The 17,485-nt window shown below is 54.4% G+C and overlaps 6 protein-coding genes across 6 annotated transcripts; 3 read left to right on the top strand and 3 right to left on the bottom strand.

Annotated features, from left to right (window-relative positions):
• Positions 1-467: 467 nt before the first annotated feature.
• CAOG_07646 (hypothetical protein) lies at positions 468-8,173 on the top strand (the record flags this gene model as incomplete). The annotated part of the gene is made up of 12 exons (XM_004343470.1): positions 468-584; positions 784-1,013; positions 1,136-1,394; positions 1,516-2,691; positions 2,799-6,597; positions 6,725-6,784; positions 6,888-7,111; positions 7,180-7,304; positions 7,381-7,442; positions 7,525-7,764; positions 7,844-7,944; positions 8,042-8,173. 12 exons carry the CDS (start codon positions 468-470, stop codon positions 8,171-8,173), a joined length of 6,525 nt encoding a protein of 2,174 aa, XP_004343520.1.
• Positions 8,174-8,188: 15 nt separating this feature from the next.
• CAOG_07645 (hypothetical protein) lies at positions 8,189-11,391 on the bottom strand. Its single transcript, XM_004343469.2, has 10 exons — positions 10,648-11,391; positions 10,436-10,497; positions 10,035-10,299; positions 9,858-9,945; positions 9,701-9,789; positions 9,537-9,625; positions 9,369-9,454; positions 9,193-9,291; positions 9,009-9,068; positions 8,189-8,923 (listed from the first exon to the last, which is right to left on the bottom strand). The coding sequence occupies exons 1-10, from the start codon at positions 11,357-11,359 to the stop codon at positions 8,281-8,283; spliced, it is 2,193 nt and encodes a 730-aa protein (XP_004343519.1). The 5' UTR covers positions 11,360-11,391; the 3' UTR covers positions 8,189-8,280.
• Positions 11,392-11,519: 128 nt separating this feature from the next.
• CAOG_07644 (hypothetical protein) lies at positions 11,520-13,496 on the top strand. The gene is made up of 6 exons (XM_004343468.2): positions 11,520-11,536; positions 11,672-11,763; positions 11,974-12,540; positions 12,634-12,803; positions 13,186-13,239; positions 13,320-13,496. Exons 1-6 carry the CDS (start codon positions 11,530-11,532, stop codon positions 13,375-13,377), a joined length of 948 nt encoding a protein of 315 aa, XP_004343518.2. The 5' UTR covers positions 11,520-11,529; the 3' UTR covers positions 13,378-13,496.
• On the bottom strand, positions 13,482-14,244 carry CAOG_07643 (glutaredoxin-C3). The gene has a single exon (XM_004343467.2). The coding sequence runs from the start codon at positions 14,222-14,224 to the stop codon at positions 13,652-13,654; it is 573 nt and encodes a 190-aa protein (XP_004343517.1). The 5' UTR covers positions 14,225-14,244; the 3' UTR covers positions 13,482-13,651.
• A 424-nt stretch (positions 14,245-14,668) lies between these two features.
• CAOG_07642 (hypothetical protein) lies at positions 14,669-15,909 on the top strand. The gene is made up of 3 exons (XM_004343466.2): positions 14,669-15,016; positions 15,210-15,309; positions 15,433-15,909. Exons 1-3 carry the CDS (start codon positions 14,691-14,693, stop codon positions 15,745-15,747), a joined length of 741 nt encoding a protein of 246 aa, XP_004343516.1. The 5' UTR covers positions 14,669-14,690; the 3' UTR covers positions 15,748-15,909.
• CAOG_07641 (syntaxin 5A) lies at positions 15,769-17,444 on the bottom strand. Its single transcript, XM_004343465.2, has 6 exons — positions 17,097-17,444; positions 16,650-16,888; positions 16,472-16,565; positions 16,315-16,385; positions 16,121-16,242; positions 15,769-16,021 (listed from the first exon to the last, which is right to left on the bottom strand). The coding sequence occupies exons 1-6, from the start codon at positions 17,413-17,415 to the stop codon at positions 15,862-15,864; spliced, it is 1,005 nt and encodes a 334-aa protein (XP_004343515.1). The 5' UTR covers positions 17,416-17,444; the 3' UTR covers positions 15,769-15,861.
• Between the last annotated feature and the right edge of the window lie 41 nt (positions 17,445-17,485).

Here is a 17,485-nt window from a genome sequence, read left to right as displayed (position 1 = left end):
TTTGAATCAATGAATTGCAAAAGCCAAAATTTTGTGAAGATAAATTTGTTCGAGATTCATTTTTTTGGTTGCTGGTTTTTAATTTTGTGCTCTGGCTCATTTTTGCCCGCTTCCAGATGAAATAACAGAGATCAAGGTTCCGCAACAAGCACATTGTACACGCAACGATAGTCATTTTACAACGGCAGAACCGTTGCTTGGACAGCTCGAGCGGGCTTTGCAGTACCCGACACGAAATGGATTGGCCTCCAATTTTCAACGAAATTTCCCTCCTCACCGCCAACTATTTCTTGCATTCAACATGCAATAATATTTTGTCAACAATCAATTTGAGCGGGGCGGCGAAATCCGAGCGGAACAGGTCGCTAGCCTTGCTTGAAGTTACCCATTTTTTCTCTCCAAGTTCATTCTTTTTTTTTTTTTTTTTTTTTTTTTTTTTTTTTTTTTTTTTTTTTTTTTTTTTTTTGATGGGACAGCGGCTCTCGTTTCCAGCGCTGTCCGAGCTGATTGACGCCGAGCTTCAGCCGCGCGCGACCCGGCCGCTGTTCGAGCCTGGCGATCACGGCACCCATGCCTGCTGCGTGGTAACGGCCTGTGCTCTGTCCTCTTGGGTGATGCTGCCTTTTGCTTTTGGTGTGCTTGAATCTCACGAGTTGGTCTGATGATGGACAATGATGACCCCGTTCTCTCCTGAATTCGCATCGATTCAATGTTCGACTGGGCTCTGGCGGACGCTTCCCCACAATGACATTGACACACCCCACACCACCACAAAACACACAGGTCGATCAGGCGTGGCTGCGATCGGTGGCGCTGGATCGTGCCATCCCGCCAGCGCACCCCCCGCTATCACTCTCAACCGAAGAGGCCGGCTTGCCGATGGGAATCTCGCCGTCCGCGGCACTCACGGCCCAGCTGCGATTGCTGGCTGAGCGTTCGAATGCCCATCCAGAAAACTCGTATGTGCAGGTCGCCGTCAAGGTGGTTCTCAAAGGCGTCCACAGTGGCCGAAGGTAAAGTCAACAATGCTTTGACGCTCCATCATGATCGGAGTGTCGCGAGCAAGTAGCTGACTGGGGATTGCGTTTTTGTCATGATTGCGCATCATCGCTATTGTACGCACGCAATGGCACAGGCCGAAGGTCTTTACAGAGCTCGCTCAGGCGAACGCGACTGCCAATTCTGGGGACCCGATCAGTGACACTCCATCTCAGCATGGACAGACCGTGCACCAGATTGGATCAGACGCGCTCGTGTCTCTAGGAAACTACTTGAGTCATCTGAGCGATGAGGCGGAGCAATCAAAGCTGCGCAACATTGTTGGTGCCTCGGATTCGGCCGACCCGGGCGAAGCATGGGTGCCAAGCAGTGGCGCCACCGTCATTGGCGATCAGGTACGTGTTACACATGTGTGTTGTTTGTGTGTTGTGGACATTGCCATGCCTGAAGCCAATCTTCGCCTTATTTTGTATTTTGTCGTTTTCCTTTTTCTCCTCATCTGCCTCTCGCCAACAGGACCGCGCGCTCATGAACCTACTCACCACACTCCAACCCAACATTGCCGTCGTTTCGTCCGACGGCAGCAGCGGCCCCACCCATCGAAGCCCTGCAAAAAACCTGCTGTCGAAAGCGGCACAGTTTGAGAGCGCATTCGGAGCGCCGGCAACCACGACGACAACACCAACCTCCCCCGCCGTATCATCTTCAGCGAGCAGTGGTACACCTGGCGCGACTGCTACGCCGGGTCCTTGTTCGGACGTGGTCGATAACTTTTTCGATGCAGACTTGGCGGCTGCCCTCCGATCCTCCAACCATCCCAACCTCGCCTCGGCATTGGCTGTCGTGGAGACGGCGCGCGCGTATTACATCTTGTATCCGTTCGAGCCCAAAACACTGAGCGATATTGTTACATTCAGTCCGTACGCCTTGTCTGCATCGCACGCCAAAAGCTTGTTTGTCATTTACCAAATCCTGCAAGTGCTCGCCTTCTGCCATCGCAATGGCATCACGCACGGTCAACTCACGTCCTCCAACTGCCTGATTTCCGAGCACTTGTGGGTTCGTGTCACTGGCTTTACCAGCTGCTCGCCGTGGGTCAACCAAGCGTCGTTGCTGTCTGTCACGGCGGCGCGACCCCGACTCATGTTCAACCTCGTTCCTTTCTCGCCGTCCATCCCGCGTGCGCCCACGCTCATGGACTTGCCATGGCTGATTGATCACTGGACTCGCGGCAGCATTTCCAACTTTGAATATCTCATGGCGCTCAACCACCTTGCAGGCCGTCGCCGCGGCGATCCCAATTACCATCCAGTCCTTCCCTGGGTGATTGACTTTTCTCGCTCCAACGGGGGATGGCGAAACTTGACCAAGACCAAGTTCCGGCTCAACAAGGGTGACCAGCAACTCGACATCACCTGGGACTCGGCCACTCCTCACCACATTAGCGAGCTCTTGTCGGAGGTCACGTACTTTGTGTACCTGGCGCGGCGCACGCCGCGAGCGCTCCTCTGCCGCTATGTACGGTCCAACTACGAGCCAAACGAGTATCCGTCCAGCATGCAACGCATGTACGACTGGACACCGGACGAGTGCATTCCCGAGTTTTTCACCGACCCAGACATTTTCCAGTCCATCCACTCGGACATGCCGGACATTGAGGTCCCGCACTGGGCCGTCTCTGGGCGCGACTTTGTCGACAAACACATGCGTGCTCTGAAAGCGATGCCGTCAGTGGACTCCTCCACCACTGGATTGACCTCACGTTCGGCTGGAAATTGACTGGCCGCGGTGCCGTCAAGGCCAAGAACGTCTTCCTCCCATTGGTGGATCAGCACAAGTACCTGGCCTCTCACGGAGTGGTGCAGTTGTTTGGCCATCCGCATCCTCCGCGGATTATCAAGGACAACTTTGTCGCGCCCCAGCAGCACCAAAACGCTGCATCTCTTGGAAGTGCAGTCGCTTCATCGTCTACCGCTGCTTCGTTGGGTGCCGTCAACCCCTCGAATCCAGTCCAACCGACCACGACCACCAACACCACCACCACACTCGCAATGCCAGCAGCAGCAGCAGCAGTCGGTGCCTCCTCCACCCTCCAGCAGCCACCCTCCAATCCGGCGCTGCCTTCGTCACCCTTGCCTCAACCAAACACCCGGTCACAAATGCTGGCATCGCCAACGCCGCTTGACATACAAGCGGCGAGTGCCTCTGCTGCAGCGGCGCTCAGTTCTGCCAGTGCAACAGCGTCTACCAATTCGCCCAACGTATCCGGTGGAGCTGATGGGTATGCAGGTGGTGCCACAGCGACCGATGGAACAGCGACCTCGTCCAACGCTCTGGCCGCCTTGACTGCGGCTGCATCGGCCGCCGCTCCACCTTCACCTCCTACGTCGATGCCCTCGAACTATCCCGGCTGGCAAATGGCGAGCGGTGCCGCCGGCTTGTCTGCGGGAGGATCCAGCGGCAGCGGGCTGGCGGCTGTCTCGGCGTCGAGTCAGCAAGGAGTCCCGCAACAGCCTCTGACTCAGCAGCTCCCTCGCATTTCTCTGGCCGAGGATCCAGATCAAGCGGGTCATATCGGACCTTTGCTGCTTTTCGAGCAGTCGAGGGCGTTTGCGTCGTCTCTGCAGGGCACTTCCGCCACCATCGTCACCCACTTGCTCGAGTCCAGCTCGCTCGTCTCCCTTGCCAATCGCGCAATCATGGAACAACTCTCGCAGCTGCATGGCCAACAGGCTGGTTCAGCCGTGGTCACCGGCACTCTGGGCGCTGGTGCGAGCGAGGGCGGCAGTCTGCTCGAAGGCGCCTCCACCTCGTTGGCCCAGCTCATTTCCAGTGACCACGCCGGCCAACTGGTGGCTCCACTTCAACCGTTGGAGCAGCTGGACGGTAACATTCTGCCCTCCATGCAAACTGCCGCTTTACTCTCAGCCATCGGTGCAGACTCCATCCCGTGCTCGTTTGAGGAGCGTCGCTCCTTTGATCTTTACCGATTGGCTTGCATCGTGTGCGAGCTGTACCTTGCTGATCGGTACCACGCTCGCGGTATTCTGGAGGCAACGGGACCCTCTCGGCTCCGAACGTCTGCCACTGTCGACGCCCTCTCAGAGCTTGACCCTGTGCTCGGCGTGACTGCCCCAGCCTCCAAGCAGCGCGCAAACAATCTGAGCAATGCAGCAACCATCTCGCCCTTCGACACTGCCCTGCCTTCGTTCTCTCCATTCCCTGTGCGGCATACCATTCCCACCGCCCCGGGCACCACGTCCTTCATCTCGCAGGTGAATCTCGCGGCCAGAAACAGCGTCATGCTGCTGAACGAAGTGGTATTCAACAGTGCAGTGCCGCAGTCGCTCACCCAGCCGATCGGCTCGGCAGAGGGCAGTGCCGCCAACTCGGATCAGACTGCTGTTCGCCAGCGTCTCGCAGCCCAGAGACACGCCGTCTCCACCAAGCTCGTTGCTGCGCCGTCCTCGGCCGGGTTGCTCGCACCATCGCTGGTTGGCATGTCGAGCTCTGCGGGCAGCTCGAGCGTCAATGCCACCAGCAACCAAATTGCATCCATGTCCATGGGCGGTGGATTCTCGGCCGCGTTCAATACCAGCGTGTCGGGCATGCCGTCTGGCAAAGGTGCCACTGCGTTCGCGACGGCTGCTGCGTCAGCTCAAGCAGCTGCCTCGTCCACCCTGTCTGCCACAGCCAACACGAGCAGCGGCACTGCTGCTGGCTCGCTCCCGGGTGCCACGAGCAGTGCTGCAGCTTCCATGATGATGGGATCGCAGGGTCCTGCCTCGCTGTACCTGCCCTACCTCAACGAGTTGCCCAGCACTGTTCGTCAAGCGGTTGCGCTGCTGTTGCGCAACGATTCCTCCATCACGCCTCCGACCGACCTGCTGTTGCAAACGTCCTTCTTACCCGGTGGGTCGTTCTTGTTCCCAGACTACTTTCCCGCGCTGTACTCTTTCCTGGCAGAGTTCCAGGCCAGCGACTGGCCGACCCGCGTCACCTTCACCGCTGAGCACATTACGACATTGGTCAAGCTGGCCGACGATGGCTTCCAGATCGCCATGCCCTTCATCATGCAGCTCTTTTCGCATCCCTTGACGCGGCAGCAGGCCGCTGTCCTGCTTTTCGACCATGTCACCGCCAAACTCGGTCCGCGTCGCACTCGAGTCGTCTTTTTGAAGCCACTACTCGCTCTGTTTGAGCTGACGGCGGACGAGGCGGTTCAAGTTGTCATCTTGTCAAAGCGCTTTGTGCTGTCGCTTCTCAACAGAATTGGTCTGTCCTTTTTCATGGAGCATTTCGTCGGCTTTTTGATCGATGGCGTGGTTTCTGCCAACATTGCCATCGCCAAGGCTGCTGGTGACGGTCTGGTTGATCTGGCTGCGCAGCTCGGCCCGGTTATTCCGTCTCGCTTTATGACCAAGCCCTTGCTGCGGCATCTCACCCGCCCCAACGCCAACATTGTCATCAAGTGCCTTCTCTCCATCTCTGCGACTGGTGGTGAAACGGTCGTCCTCGGGCAGTACATTCCGCACATTATTTCCACGCTCGCAGCGCAACTGACTAAAGCTGCCACCATCGCTGCGCCGAGTCCTACCGCAGCGGCAACAGCATCCCTTGGCAACGAAGCCGGCAACGTCTCCGGCGTCTCCTCGACGTCCTCGCTTGTGGAAATGTCCTTGGGCTCTGCGCTTGCGGCAGCCAACGCGACCATTGCCGACGTTGCGTCTCCAACCTCGATGGCCGACCGCAGTGCTCAAACCATTGTGAATGTGCTCAACCTGCTGCAAGGCTGCTGTGAGCACCTCAATAGTGACACGCTGGCCGAGCAGATGGACGACTTCTCCTCCAAGGTGTTTATGCCGTTGATTCGTTGGCTCGGATCGCCATCAAGCGCCGCCTTCTCCGGAGCCCTGCGCAGCCGCATGTGCCGTCAGATGCTCGAGTCGATGATTTACGTTTGCCGGCTTTTGTCGCGCAAGTGTGCCGATGCAATGCCCATCATGAAAGACTTTGCTCTGCCCATTCTTCGCGTGTTCTTTGCTCCGTTCGACTGGATTTATGACAGGACCCTGGAAGATACCACTGGTCATCCCAGGACATCGTCTGCTTCCGACGCGCTCACATCAGCGTCGTTCATTGCGGCCCAGCGTGCTTCTGCTGCGCCCAATGGCGAGTCCGATCTCGAAGAGTGGCGTCAGGTCTACACGGCGGAGACGGCCTACCTGGCGTATTCTCAGTTCTGTCTGCTTGTTGGCCAAGAATCAATGCGTCGCTACATTGCCAACTCGCAACTCATCGAGACGCTCATGTACTCGCATCTTGCGTCCTTTTCGCATTCGGGCAACGAAATGGATGGCAACGCCGAGCAAGGCCCAGGCTCGGTCGTCTCTGCCAGTGCCATCTCTGCCGCCATTGCAGCTGCGGTCTCTGCCGCTGCCGCTGCCCCGATGCCCCCGCAGTCCGCCAACGACTCGATGCGAGCCAAGTTCTCCAATCTGCTGACTCTCGGCTCCAAGAAGGACGGCGACGATCCCAGCGCCGAGGAGATCCAGACCACATATGCCAACTGGGGAACCTACCTGACCCATCAAATGAGTGAGAAGTTTTTTTGTGGTGTTTTGAATTGCGGGATGTTTGATTCGGAGGCGGAGAGGCAAAGTGTGTTGTTGTAGTTGTAGTTGTTTTGTTGTTGCTGTTGTTGACTGTTTCTGGGTTTGGGCAGATCCTCAATCTCGCAACGCCTCCTTGTCATTCCGAGAGCTCAAGTTGCAAAGCTTTGCGGGTACTGTTGCAGTTCATTTGCTGGTTTCATGTTCATTTGCTGGTCATGGCATGGCAATTCACGTTGGCGTGAACGTGCTGGTTGGGACTGTGCTTGATTGCAGGACACACTGCTGCTGTTCGCTCGCTCGCGGTGTTTGATAACGAGCAGCAGTTTGTGAGTGGCAGCAAGGACAAGACTGTCAAGTTATGGTCCATCGGTATGGAGGAAGACTCGTTGCCAGTCGCCAAGTGTCGTCGAACTTATGTCGGTCATCGCAAGACCGTTTCGTCCGTACAAATTATGACATCCACCGACTTTGTCGCCTCGTGCGATGGAGGAATTCATGTACGTCACGAAGCTTGGTTGAGCCTTGTCAACCAGATGTTGAACTCACACACCTTTGATTGCGTTAGATTTGGAATCCCGAGAACGGATATTGCACTCAACAATTTGACCTTCCAAAGAGCTCTATTGTGTGCTTCCAGCAAATCCCGCAACGCAGCTGCCTTGTGGCTGGAACCTCGGACAACACGCTAAGGTAGTAGGGAAACGAGACGATGAAGGAATTGGCTGTTTTTGGATTTGCTCCCTCACATGATGGGCGACTCTTGTAGATTCCTTGATCTCGAGAGCAATCAACTGTTGCACGAGTGGAAGGTGGCGACTATGCCAGCTGGTAAGATTCTTCATTGGTTCTGGATTTGGTTTTGTCTCAAGGAATTTCTCACTTGCGTCAAAACCCCTTCTCACTGTCGCAGGCTCCATTCGCTCGATTGCTGTCGATCCGGGCTACAACTGGATTGCCACCGGATTTTCTGGGGGCATCATCTCGCTGCTCGATTTGCGCACGGGCTTGATGTTGGCTGCTTGGCGCGCTCACGAATCGGATGTCCTCTCCATGAAGCCAGTGTCCGAGCACCAGCTCGTGTCGAGCTCTGCAGATTCCACTCTCACCCTCTGGAATGTACATACTGCTGTCCCGGTCAAGTTTATGCGCGGTACGAGAGAGCTGTTGGTTCTTTGTCTCCGAGTTTTCTTTTGGGGGAAGGCTCACTTGAAAGCGATGGCTCCTTGCAGGCCACACGGATGCAGTCACGCATTTTGAAATCTCAAAGCGCGATGTGCTGGCACTCACAGCCTCCAACCGTCTTGGCTTCCACGGCGCGCTGGATAGAACGGTAAAGATTTTGCATTTTCTTGATTGTTTTTTCCCTTGTCACCTTGCACTCATCAACCTCCACCAACCCCCATCCTAACCCTCTCTAATCCTGTTAGCAACCCTCGTTCACCTCTCACAAGCTGCGCAGCGATGCAATCCGAGGCACAGTCAACAGTTTTGCAATGCTGCCCGTCAACCAGCAGCTGCTGTTTGGTGCGGACAGTGGCATGATTTCGTTGTGGGCCTGAGCCAGTCGAATTTGTGTCAAAAGTGATTGATGTAGATACTGTATAAAACTCAAGCCATCAAACACCAGCAACAACCGAAGGAGATGCCGACTGGTGTCTGCCTTCGTTCATTCATCGTCGTGGTCGAAAGGATCTGCGTAGGCATCGTCATCCTCTTTGTCGTCATACTCATCGTCGTCGCCATCGTCTGCGTCGTTGTCGAACTCGTTATGTGGATGACGTGCTGTGGTGTTATCCGCTTCGTCGTCCGTGCTCTCTTGATCAAACACGTCAAACTCGGCAACATCGTCTAATTGCTCGGCGAGGAATGCGCCGCCGTAGGACGAGCTGAGATGGGGAGCGACTGACAAGGAAGGGACGTCAGAGGTTGCGCTCTCGCTCGTATCCATTGGAATGGGAGCAAAGGGGCTGCTGTCACCTAGCGGCTCGGACAGCGTGATGGCGGATGGACTGTACCGCTCGGGGTCAACACCGGCATTTCGCAGCGCCGCTTTGAAGAGCTCTGGTGTCGCAAGCACCACAGTCATGGGAGTTTGCGCTTTGACGCTCGTCACGATAGCTTCAACATCTTTGCGACGGAAGTAGCCAAAGCGCACATCCAGAGCAGGCACAGGAGTCTTCAAGAGTTGTTGCACATCTCGAAGCAGAATATCGCACACTTGCATGCAGCACTGGCGCTGCGAAGGGGACGTGTTGGGAATAAAGACGTCGGCAAACTGGCTAGCGGCAATGCTTGCTGCCGTGCGTTCACTACCGTTAAGAACAGCAACAATGAATGAGAAACCAACTTCAGTCCTCGAAAAGACCACTACGACGGCAGTCAAATTTACCCCACCTTTTGAGAGATGGTGCAAGTGGCACATTGCCGGCAAACCGAAGATCGATCATTTGGTACCTGAACAGAACAAGAGCAAAAACATTGAGTGGTTGGCGTGGGGATATTCAAGTCAGGTCTCCCACAAACAACAAAAAAAGAGAGACAAACAAATCAAACAACAAAGCAACGCCTCGGAACTCACGAGCGCGCATTTGGATCACGCCGTGGGTCATATCCAAACCTGACCCACAAAGTACGCCAAGGGCCAGTCGAATAACGAAAGGCGGTTGACATTAACAAGCTGTGATGGTATCATCCGAGTGAGAAATGAGAAAAACCCCAAACAACCAAGAAAACTACCAGCAGTTTGTCACGCACGGCATCACTAAGCTGGTGGAAATACCCTCTCGACGCAAGCGAGTGATCAGAGACAGTCGTGACCAAATTGGACGTTCTTGGAAGAGCTGAATGGTCAAATCAAAGGAGCAACCCAAAAGTGAGTGAAGCGATGCATGAGAAGCCACGAAGAGTGCATCCCAAGCTCACTCTGTGCAATTCCTTTGCTAGTCTGGCCGACTGAGCAGTGTTACGAGTCGTTGGCAATCCACGCGGAGGGCCTGTGGGTTGCGGCGCGGCTGCACAATCGGCACACTTTCAGGTCAGACTTGGCTGCTTCAACGTCAACCTAGAGCGCGTGATCAAAGACTTACAAAGTGAAAAATTGACGCGCACAGAGGACTTTTGAGCCATGGGAGCTGTGGAGTTACTGGCCGCGGAATTGGAAATTGGCGGCTTGAATCTGATATTCACAACGCAGGTCAATAAAATCTCGCATCAAATTCATGCATCTCCTCCTTTCGCTCTTACTTGTATGTTCGTGGCTGATCGATGTGGGTGAACGAGAATGGCGGGAGCTGCATGTCTGTACGGGAAAAGATACAGGCGTCGCCCACTTCTGCACGAGGAATCGGTTCGTTCGTGAGCTGGGAGTCAAAAACAAGAGGTCATCGTCGAGCTGTAAACAAAAATCTAGGTGAAGCATACCATCCAAGGAGGCCCCTTCAAGTGAGCGCTGGGCTGGGACGGGCGGCGCGGGTAAGATTTGAACTGGAGCGAGAGCGCGGAATTGCGTGCTCGTTGCAATCACTCCGCGGACGGAGATGGTAACATCCTTGCTCATGCCGCCAGTTGGTGCTTGCAATCTCACTAAAAGACTGGCACAGGGTCGTGTTTTATCGCTGCGAACAGCGGCCGAAAAAGTTGCCTCGGGACGGAAATTCAACTGCAGTTCGCCGTTTAACTGCGCCGCCTATTGGATTTGGTCAGAGGTTGTTCCAATTTTGTCAGCACGAGGCGGGGGAGTCATGCACGTGGCAAAGAACACCACACACACAAAACGCCGTTTCTCTCCACTGATTCTTCATCAAATCGCCTCAAAGACAAACCTTATTGACAGCCGCGTGTCCTCCAAGGGTAGTTACTGCCCGATCGACATTTTTGACATTGCCTAAGCAGTGACACGAGCAGGTGAACAGACAGAAAATCAGCCAGAATGAAATGTGCATGAGCCGTCTGAAACCCTGACGATAGGCACCTGACACTTCTTTCGCTTCAAGAAGCACATCACTTCAAAAATGAGTACACACTATGACAGTACCTGGATAGTGAATGGCAAAGAGCGTTGGAATTGGCTTGCCGGGTTCCAGCCCAAGTTCCGCAGACCTATTGACTGGCTCGTCCGCTACACCCCGAGCACTACTAGCTCCACCCAAGCCACCATCCAAGCCTGATGCACTTGGCGCTGTGCGATGCACTCGTCCAGGCTCGAGACTGCGCTCCGATTCGATCGGCAGTTGCAAGTCTGGCTCGAGCGCACCGCCGTGGTTGCGCGTTGACTGCCGCGGCCGCCTCGCCAGGGTCATTGACCTCGCATCCGTAGTTGCACTCGTCCCAGCACCAGCAGCAGGAACGGTCGCTGTCGATGCGCTCGCGGCACCCGGCCAGTATCCCGCCATTCTCGACGACATTTGGTCAATCTCTGCATAGTCCAGCAGCGCGTCATCGTCTGCCGCTCCATCTGCAGTGCCTGAGCCTATGCCAAAGCCTGAGCCTGAGCCCTGGCCTGCATGATGGCCGGCGATCTCGTCGGAGGAGCCAGTCATGTTGGATGGTCGCAGTCGTCCGCCTTGACCTCCTCCTGTGCCGGCTCCTCCCATGCCGGCTCCTCCTGGTCCGCCTGCGAGCACGTTGATGAAGCGGTACTTGGTCGGCTGGCTCGCTTTGGCGCGGCGATGCTCGAGCACAGTCGCTGCAATCAGCTCGGGCGTCACTGCGCTTGCATCTTGATTGTGATTCTCGTCATCCGACATTGATCAAAACCTGTTACAAACACACACAAAAGTAGAGTGAGGCAAAAGACGAAGAAAACGAAAGAAGCGGTATTTATTTTAAATGTCCAGTTTCAAAATCTCAGACTTTTCTGACTTTTTTATTTTTTTTTTCACTCAAACAAGCTCACTTTTCAATTCTCACACAAATCATGTCTGGTAAATGCATCACAATAACAAAAACAATCACGATTCTGAGTTTGGTTGACTGACTGTTTGACTTTGACTGGGTTTTCCATTGCACTACCCTCTGCACTCTCTCTCTCTCTCTCCCCGCCCTCTCACTCCACACAGCCAACCGAGCGCTCCTCGATGAGCTGATGGGCGTCAATCGCAACGCACTGCCGCACGAGCGCAAGCGTGAACGCGAGTGGCCGGACGACGATGTAAGTTCGTCAATGCAACGTCCATACAAAAAGCAAAGCGAAACGAGAACGACGACGCCCCGTTTCCCCCTCCCGACTGCTTCAGCCCTCGCGTGGCATTGCAACTTGGCGAAACGACGACAGTGAACTTTGACCAACCCGAAAAGCGAACGGGCGGTACGAACGGGCTCACTCACTCACTCATGCACTCACTATGTTCTGCTTGAACAGGTCTGCAAGCACTACTTGTGCGGATTGTGCCCGCACGACCTCTTCCCAAACACAAAGATGGATCTGGGCAAGTGCGCCAAGGTCCACGATGACAAGCTGCGGGAGGCCTACCAGACAAGCAGCCGCAAGGGCGAACTCGGCTTTGAACTGGCGCACAACAACTTCCTCGAAGAGACCGTGCGCAGTGTGGAGCGCGTCATTCGTGCCAACACGGAGCGCATGCACGTCGGACCGGGCTCGGAGGCGCAGCGGCAGCAGGACCGTGCGCAGCGCATCGCTCGCGTGAACGAGCAGATCGCCGAGTTGACCTCGCGCGCGCAAGACCTCGGCGCCCAGGGCCAGGTCGACGAAGCGTCCGCCATCATGCGTGACATTGAGCGTCTCACCAACGACAAGACCAAGCTGGAGCGTCCGGACGAAGACGGTCGCGACAACAGCCTCGAGGTCTGCCAAATCTGCGGTGCCTTGCTGATTGTCGGTGATGCCCAAGAGCGTGTTGATGCTCACATCCAAGGCAAAGTGCATGTTGGCTACGCGTTGATTCGCGATATGCTGGCCAAGTACAAGGTGAGTGCAGGGACCTTTTCTGATTTCTTTTGTGTGAGTGAGGGTTTTTAACTGTTGAGTTTTGTTTTTTTGGCTTCGTTTCCTATCAAATAGCAAGAGGGGTTCCCGACTGCATTGCGTGGACCGCCGCGCCCGTTTGGCCGTGACGACGACCGCGACCGCGACCGGGATCGCTCGGATCGTGGCCGAGACCGCGACCGTTACGATGATCGCGACGATCGTCGTCGCCGCTCATACCACGACTTGGATCGTGACGATCGAAGGTAAGTTCTTCTTTGCTCTTTTCGATTCAATCCTCTCAATTTGCTTGTGCAGATCAGTGTCGGGGGAACTTGGGGGAGGGGGAATTTTGAGTGGTGCGTGATTTTTTTGGTTGTTGTATGCCTTCGCGGTGCGGTAAGCGCGTTTTCATACAGTCGCGAGCGAGCGTCTTGGAGTTGGCCACCAAGCGTGGTCCATGTCCTCACCTGCGTGTAGCATGCAACGCCGGTATTTTCCAGCCCCTTCCATCATTCGTTTTATTTTTTTTTTCTCCCCGAACTTTCCCTCGGTTGTTTGTTGATTGCCTCGTTTTCTAACCCCAAACTGCTTGTTTCTCTTTCCGGTTGGTTTTTGCCGTCACCGTACTTGATTTTCGTCTTCAAGCTATGGCCGTAGCCGTGATCGCTCGCGTTCTCGTTCCCGCTCTCCGCGCAGGAGGTAAAGGGACTGGGAGTTTGTAATGATGCCTTTTCGTGCGCCGTTTCTCACCAGCCTGCGTCAACAACCTTTTGCTGCAGCTACTCTGGGCGCCGTGATCGCTCGCGGTCTCGTTCTCGCTCGCCCCGCAGGCGGTAAACCAAGCGAGCGCCAAAAAGCTCGACAATGTCTTGTACCGGCTGCATCCAACAGCTGCTCACAAAAAGCAAGTAACAATCCCCTCACCTCAATAAACAAGGAAATCCATTTGCGCGAGAGTGTAGCTCGTTTTATTTGCAGGGAACAGGATGGATGTATTTGCTCCAAGATGAAGGATGAACGGGGATGGCGAGACGGAGCCAACTCTTCTGTCTCTCGCTCAGACCTCTCTCTCAGACACACCCCCTTTTCCCCGAGCTTCTCAGAATTATGCTCAGGCATCGAGCAGCTTCTGGAGACGGCCTGACTTTTGAGCAGCGTGCGTGTCGTCGGAGCCGCCAATGTGAGTGCCTCGGACAAAGACGTTCGGGACGGTGCGCTGACCAGTCACATTGATGAGCTCTGACTGGATGCCGCTGCCATCGGGGTGGGTGTCGAGCTCAATGGCCGTGTACTTGACGCCAATGCTGTCAAACAGGGCCTTGACGCGCTTGCAGTAAGGGCAGTACGACTTGCTGAAGATGGCGACCGTGTTGGACGCGACAAACTCGTCAATCAGCTTGCGGTTGGCAGACATGATGGAGTCGGACGTGGGCGGATGGGACGCGGCGAAAGCGGTTGAGACGGCGCAGGTGCTGAAGAGGCAGACGGCGGCGGTGACTGCGAGCAGGGTGGTCAAGCGGTGGCTGGACGAAGCAGAAGCAGATGGAGCAGAAGCAGAAGGAGAAGCAGAAGGAGCACCGGGAGCGATGGCGAGGGCAGCGCGGCGAAGCGACGACGACGAGGAAGAAGGAGACGAGCGGCGGAACAGAGACGAAGGCAATGTCGAAGCAACGCGACGCAACATGAACGACAAAAAAAAGCAAGAAGAAGAAGAAATGAGTACAGAATAAAAAGAAAGAAGGAGAAAAAACAAAGTCAGTGGGAAGCAAGAGAAAGCGAGAAGGGAAGGAGTTTGGGATTCAGGACAAGTGTTCTACTGTATGAAAAGTGCTGATGCTGAGAGCGAGTCTTTGATCAGAATGGCAGTCAAGGTACAGCACTGGTACTTTGTAGATCTATATTCTAAAGGAAGGGGTGGGGTGGGGGTGGGGGAAGAGAGGGAACGGCGGTGAGACGGGAAGGAGAGGAAAAAGGCCTCAGAATTCTAAGATTACGAGGATGACAGCAGATTTTAGTCCTTCTAAAGATGCAGCGAGTGTACTCAGATTGCTAGTCGAGTCAACGGTACTTGTACATTTAAACTTCAAAAGGGGAGAAATCTCAGACTTGAAGCTCAGTCGTCTTTTCTATTACATTGCATTGAGCTTCATATGCCGCAGGTCGAAGCGACGGAATCGCTGCAGCAGCTCGTGCGCGACTATCTCGCAACGCAAGTGAAGAAGGGACAGCAACTTCAGCAGAAGCACAAACAAGCGACGGCGACGACAACGACGACGACGACGAGTGATCTGCGCGCCGAGCTGCAGGCGGCACAGTCAGCATGGGACGAAGCGAAGGCCAAAGCCACCACGACAAGTACCACTGCAACCAGTACAACCAGTACAACTGCGACGAGTACAAGTAGTAAAGAGGCGGTTGATGAAGCAACGCCATTGCAAAGACCTGCGTTGCTCATTGAATTTGCACTGGTCAAGCGGTGAGTGTGTATTCGAAGGGGGGAAAACCGGCAATTTTGAAGGGGGGAAACGTATCCTGCTGCATTCAGCTGCATATGATGCCAAAGTTGAGATAGAGGAGGGGATGGGGTGGTGCTTGAACTAGTGGTTGAAAAAAAAAGGTCATGCACTCTCATCGTGTGCGTTGTGTGCGTTGTGTTGTGGACTTGTTAGATTATGGCAACAGCTCAAGCAAGACCAGCCGGCGTTGACATTGCACAAGGTGTTGCATGGCTCGCAGATCGTTCCCCCAGCCATGCCTGAAATTGTTCGAGTGAGGAGAACATGTTGAAAATCGAGGTTGCTATTGTTGTTGTTGTTGTTGTGCTCCTTTTGGGGGGGAGGGGGAGAAACATTCACTGAAAATTACTTTGACGTTCCTGCTTCCTATTCCAAGAGCCCCGAACTCGTCGCACGATTGGCCAAGCTGAAAGTCCTAGTCGAAGAAAAAAACTATGCGCGAATGACAAGAGGCCTCACCGCCCACGCCGAGGAGCCAAACATCAACCCGCTCGAGCTCAAGAAGGTCGAGCAAATCTTTTCCCTAATTTTCGGAACGATTCTGTCCGGTGTTGCCGTGTTTGCTGCAGGCTACAAGGTGTCTGAGCAGGTCTTTCCAGGCAACACGGCCATGATGGTCTTGTGCGGCATGCTGGCTGCGTTCGTTGCATTGGGTGCTGAGCTGTACTTTATCATCAAGTTCTCGTTGTAATTTCCAAACGAACGAACGAACGAACGATTAATTATCAATTGGAACAACAAAAAGAATAAGCAACAAGGAACCAAAACAAAGACAATCATCAAGCACGTCTTCACCTATTCTTCGTTAAGCAAAGAACACGACGAAAACAATAAAGAATACTATCAAAACGGCAAAAATCTTGATCATGAGCCAGCGGTTGCTGGAAATGTTCTCAAAGTACTTGGCGATTTCGCTGTGCGCGAGATTAATATTGACTTCGGTTTCTTCAATGTTTGCATCGATTCTGTGGTGAAGGAGCAGCGCAAAAAAAGGACCCAGAAATCAGCAAAAAAGCAGTTTCTGCTTGAAAAACGCTCGACAAAACTGCGTTGCTGCTGCTCACCTTTCAACCATTTGGCCTTGTTCGTGAATCAACGTGCCGAGCTGTTGGAAAATGCCACCAAGCTCCACAATTGTCGACTCGATCGTTGTTACAGCGTCCTCGCGCGATCGGATATAAGCATCCTGTGCAACCAGTTGGAAAAGTGAGATATGAACAAGGGGATGCGGATTGTATGCCCACACAGGAATGCTCACCTGCTTGTCAACCAGTTGCATTTGTTGCATTTGTTGGTAATTCGAGCCGGTCAGATCCAGAGCAATGGAGCCTACCAAGAAAAACAACACCCGAAAACGTTCAGTGAATCGAGCGAACAACCAAGGGGTCGAGAGCTCACAAAAAGGATGGGCTCACCTGCGCCGCCACTACTGCTGGGTGCGTCCAAACTGCCTGCCAACGCAGGGCCCGTGGAGTAGTGCTCTCGTCGCTCTTGCTGATCTTTCAAATTCTGTTGTGGCAATGTCAGCGCAACTCTACGTGCTGTAACGTGCAGGTAAAAACTCCTCTCCCTCCCGCTCCTGTTGTTGCTTACTTGCGTTCGGACTTCAAGCACCGACTTGAACTCTTTGGACATGTTTGCGAGCTTTGATTGCAGCGAGACGACAACGTTGTCCGAGTGCTTCTTTTCCTGCTCGCGTCGCTTGGATCCGCTCTGACTGCGCTGCAATTGCGCGATCTGCTCGTTCAGCTGGCCAATGCTCTGCTTGATAATGTACGTCAGCTCCTGGATCTCGACAGGTCGGTCATCGAACAGCGACTTTTTCTTTGCCACTGAGAGAACACACACAAACAAAGACATCAAGCTCAGTAAGTATCAGAATTGTTTCGACTGATCAACGTCATCAATCACGGGGTTTGTGTTCTTCATCAGAGTGAAGGTTGGCAAATAGTAGGCTCGTCTGAGTATACTCAGAGTAAGAGAGTACAAGCGAGCCAAGCAAAGCGCCACGACGGCAGCGGCGAGCAGAGCGCGGCTTACAAGCAGACAAGCGCTCGAGTTTGCCGAACGTGCTGTTAATGTCCATTGCGATCTGCTTGGCGATGAGCGCAAACTGAGTGCGCGGCATGGACGAGGACGAGGACGAGGACGACGACGAGCCAGGCGAAGTGAGGAGGGGAACGCCGGGGTCGTCGCGACTGCCGAGCCTGCCGCCGCCCGCCATGCTACTACTGCTGGAGGTGCTGCTGCTGCTGCTGCTGCTGCCGGGCAATGCGGAGGCCGCGGCGGAGGTGCGCTGGGCAGTCGCGACGGCAGACAGGAACTCTTTGGTTCGGTCCTTGGCCGAGATCAGCGCCATTGCTTGCTTGTTGAATGGCTCTGCTCAGCAAAAACAAAAAGAGTGAGGGACTGGAAACACTCTACCATTG

This window comes from Capsaspora owczarzaki, assembly GCF_000151315.2.
Source record: "Capsaspora owczarzaki ATCC 30864 unplaced genomic scaffold supercont2.14, whole genome shotgun sequence".
NCBI lineage: Eukaryota > Filasterea > Ministeriida > Capsasporidae > Capsaspora > Capsaspora owczarzaki.
The sequence above is the reverse complement of the archived record's forward strand: the minus strand, read 5'-3'. Positions and strand labels throughout refer to the sequence as shown.